Genomic DNA, 3,765 nt, shown 5'->3' on the forward strand with positions numbered 1-3,765 from the left:
CTCCTCCTCCTCCTCCTCCTCCTCCTCCTCCTTTTTTTATGTATATGAGTACACTGTCGCTGTCTTCAGACACACCAGAAGAGGGCGTCAGATCACATTGCAGATGGTTGTGAGCCACCATGTGGTGGCTGGGAATTGAGCTCAGGACCTCTGGAAGAGCAGTCAGTGCTCTTAACCACTGAGCCATCTCTCCAGCCCCCAGTCCTAATACTTTTACCCTTAAATTCTTTAGTTGAAAATTTCCCTACTTCTGGCTAATAGATACCATTGGTTTGGTTTGGTTTGGTTTGCTTGTTGGAACTGGATATTGAACCCAGGGCTGTGCACATTGCAAGAGACAAGCAACAACACTGACTTAGGTATCCACCTTCTTCTCACTGGTCTTCTGAAATGGGAGCTTACCCAGCTGCCTGTGCTAACCCTGATTCACTCTGGAGGCCACGTAGATCTTAAACTTGGATCCTTGTGCCTCACCCCCACAAGCTGGGATCACAGACCCTGACAACAGACTTCGCTTTACTGATCTTTTTGTCACAAAATACTTTTTTTTTTTTTTTTTTTTTTTGTTTTGTTTTTTCGAGACAGGGTTTCTCTGTGTAGTCCTGGCTGTCCTGGAACTCACTCTGTAGAGCAGGCTGGCCTCGAACTCAGAAATCCACCTGCCTCTGCCTCTCACGACGTGCTGGGATTAAAGGTGTGCGCCACCACCACCCGGCCTCAGTCTTCACTCTTTAAGTGCTGATGTGAAAGCATTTGATTGTAACTGTATAACATTGGCTATCATTGCAGGTCAAAGGCGTCAACTTCGAGGCAGTTCTGAGAGTGGAGGAGGAGGAGGCCCGCTCCAAGCAGAATATCACGAAGCGGGAAGTGGAGGATGGCCTGGGCCTCAGCATGCTCATCGACTCCCAGAACAACCAGTACATCCTGACCAAGCCCAGAGATTCCACTATCCCACGCGCAGACCACCACTTCATAAAGGCAAGCCGTAGCCTTCAGCCGGGGGCTGGCCAGTGAGGCTGTGTCCCCTGCCTCTCACTGGACACCAGCCTTCCATGCTGCCAGAGGCTCCACTGGGACACTCAGATCTATTCTCTCAGAAGCCTTTCTCATTTGGTTCTATGTTGTTGAGCCAGGCTCTTGCTATGGAGCCGTGGCTGGCCTGGAACTCACTGTGTAGAGCAGCTTGGTCCTGACTCCTCAGCAGTCCTCTGGTCTCGGCTCCTGAGTGTCGGGGTTATAGGCGTGCAGCACCACAGCTGGGTGTCAGGTAGCCCCTCCAATGGGCAGAGAAGACAGGATGCCCAAGGGCTCCTCCCAGATGCTGATTCTTACGGAAGAACCAAGCTCCCATCAGGTGCTGCTGCTGAAGGAAAACGTAATTCTAGTCCAGGGTTTCCACCCTGCCTGTAACCATTTAGTTCCCGGGTAAAAGCCACACACAGCATTTACATTTACAATAAGCCTTAATCAGCACAAGAGCTGGACAGATGTCTATCCTCTGGCTGTTCTGTCTGTTTCCCAGCCAATAATCCCTTTATATAATTTGCTGTGTTTCATCTGGGCTGCTCTTAACTCCAATTAGCCAACCCACATGGCCACCATTTCATGACTCAGCTAAGCTATGGAGGCTTCCTCCTCCATTCACCTTCTCCTCACCCCTCATGGTTCTTTCACACCCCAAGCCCGAGAACCCTCCCCACCCCACCCATGTCAACTCTGCCCAGCTATGGAAGAATGCTTTCAGGGAGCCTGAACAAACAGACAGGTCATCACTTAGAGCGTAGCTTAAGGTTCTCAGCTTCTGAGTGCGGCACAGCAGCCAGGAGAGTCATCCTCTCCCTTTCATCACTGCCATTTATCCTCCCGAGATAAGAGGAAGTCAGCGACCTCTTCCCATCCCACCCTCCCCACTCACCTGTCTGTCTTGTGACCTTTTCTTCCCGTGTTAGGACATCGTGACCATAGGGATGCTGTCCTTACCGTGTGGCTGGCTGTGTACAGCCATAGGTCTGCCGACAATGTTTGGGTATATCATTTGTGGCGTGCTTCTGGGGCCTTCAGGACTGAACAGTATTAAGGTAAGAAAATTTAATTCTGCGTTAGTATCGAACAAGATGAAAAAATACAGGAGCGAAGACTAAGTAGATGCGAGCTGGTGTCAGTCGGTGCAGATGCCAGCCAAGGGTGCCATGGACGCAGTCTTTAACCTGTGGGAATATTTCATTTCTTGATGCAGAGTGACCTGATGACAGGTCGTTTGTCTCTTTAAATTATAGTAATATTTAAAAACGACTGGTGATGTAATGGCCTGCGTTATCCAGACAACCATTCAGACAGTAGGTCAGCTGAAAATGTTGGTCTCCGTGTAATTTTATGCAGCTCCCGTGGTTTGGGGAAGCTGACTGAAGTCCCAATTTTGAGACAGTAGAGATCAGGGTTCCTTTTGCTGAAGGCATCTGTGGATCAGGTGCTGCTTCCCGTCATCAGGAAACAAGACACACTATGACAGGAAAGAAGGGTCCTGGAGCATTTCGAGTGTGTCAGTCAGGTGGGGACTGTGGGGAAAGGATACTCGGAGTGAGTGCTGTGAGCTCATCTCAGAGGAAATGATCCAGGAGGTCACAGGAGCAGTCTCGGAATCCTCCTCGACTCACTGAGACACCCTAGGGGAACAGAGCCAAGCGCTCCCCAGGGAACCTGCAGGATGCTCCAGCCCACAACCAGGTCGGAAGAGCTCACTGACAGCCAATGATCTTTGGCCAGGAAAAGAGCTGTCTGCCTAGCCTGCTCAGACTCAGAGCTTTGGGCCTTCTGGGAAGAAACTCACCTGCCATGAAGGCAGCCCTCCATCCCGGGAGGTGCTCAAAGGCTCCACAGCACAGGGAGCTGTGCAGATTTGTGTTCGGAACAAGTGCTCCCACTGACCTAGAACGTGTAATGAGATTATGTGGAACATCCCTCTCCCACCTAGAGTGTGGAGGGTAAGAGCAGACACACGGGAGTACCCATGTAACACCTGGGTACTGCGAGCACTGACAGAGCCACTGGACCAGGAAAAGGTAACATGCTTGTGAGGAAAGACCCAAGAGCATCCTGGCTAAAGGTGGGCCAAGGTCAGAGGAACCACAGCAGTAGCCATTTCCTATCGGAAGTTGATAGGCTTGCGTTATGAAGGTGAGAAATGGAGATGTCAGTGTATCATTTGGGCATCAGTGATTCATGGTCTGACCAAGAAAAGGGAAGAGAAATAGCAGGAAAATAGAAGTAACAGTAAGGAAGCGTCAGCTCAAGAAGATGTCAAGGAAACACCGTAGGCTTTAACCGGAAGTGGAATAAATTCCCACACTGAAAGACAGACTTACGGATGGTCCAGACAGAAGCATTGTAAACAAGAGACTCGGAGGAAATAGAGCAGTAAGGTGAGCGGACGGCGCAAGGACAAGCGTGCTGGCAGCTCAGGACACGGGGACCACCACAGCAACACTGAGAGAATTGGAGCTTAGAGCTGGTGTCCTGGCTCTTTTCCTTTAATATGAAACAAAGGCAAATGAGTCAAAAGATGTGCGTGTGTGTGTGTAAATATAAAAATCTATTGAACCCTACACATCAAAACCTCTGTGGTGTGGCCAAAAGTGAGAATCCACCTCAGGAGAAAAACTTCTGCCGGGCGGTGGTGGCGCACGCCTTTAATCCCAGCACTCAGGAGGCAGAGGCAGGTGGATTTCTGAGTTCGAGGCCAGCCTGGTCTACAGAGTGAGTTCC

At 50.3% G+C, this 3,765-nt stretch overlaps 1 protein-coding gene across 2 annotated transcripts in view; it reads left to right on the forward strand.

The window, feature by feature from the left end:
• Tmco3 (transmembrane and coiled-coil domains 3) overlaps positions 1-3,765 on the forward strand; it is a 33,232-nt gene that overhangs the window by 5,752 nt on the left and 23,715 nt on the right. For both annotated transcript variants that reach the window (XM_021218899.2, XM_021218900.2), the window contains exons 4-5: positions 790-981; positions 1,953-2,081. In XM_021218899.2, coding sequence (XP_021074558.1) covers positions 790-981; positions 1,953-2,081 — 321 coding nt within the window. The remainder of the gene's footprint in view (positions 1-789; positions 982-1,952; positions 2,082-3,765) is intronic.

This window comes from Mus pahari, chromosome 19 (genome assembly GCF_900095145.1).
Source record: "Mus pahari chromosome 19, PAHARI_EIJ_v1.1, whole genome shotgun sequence".
Classification (NCBI taxonomy): Eukaryota; Metazoa; Chordata; class Mammalia; order Rodentia; family Muridae; genus Mus; species Mus pahari.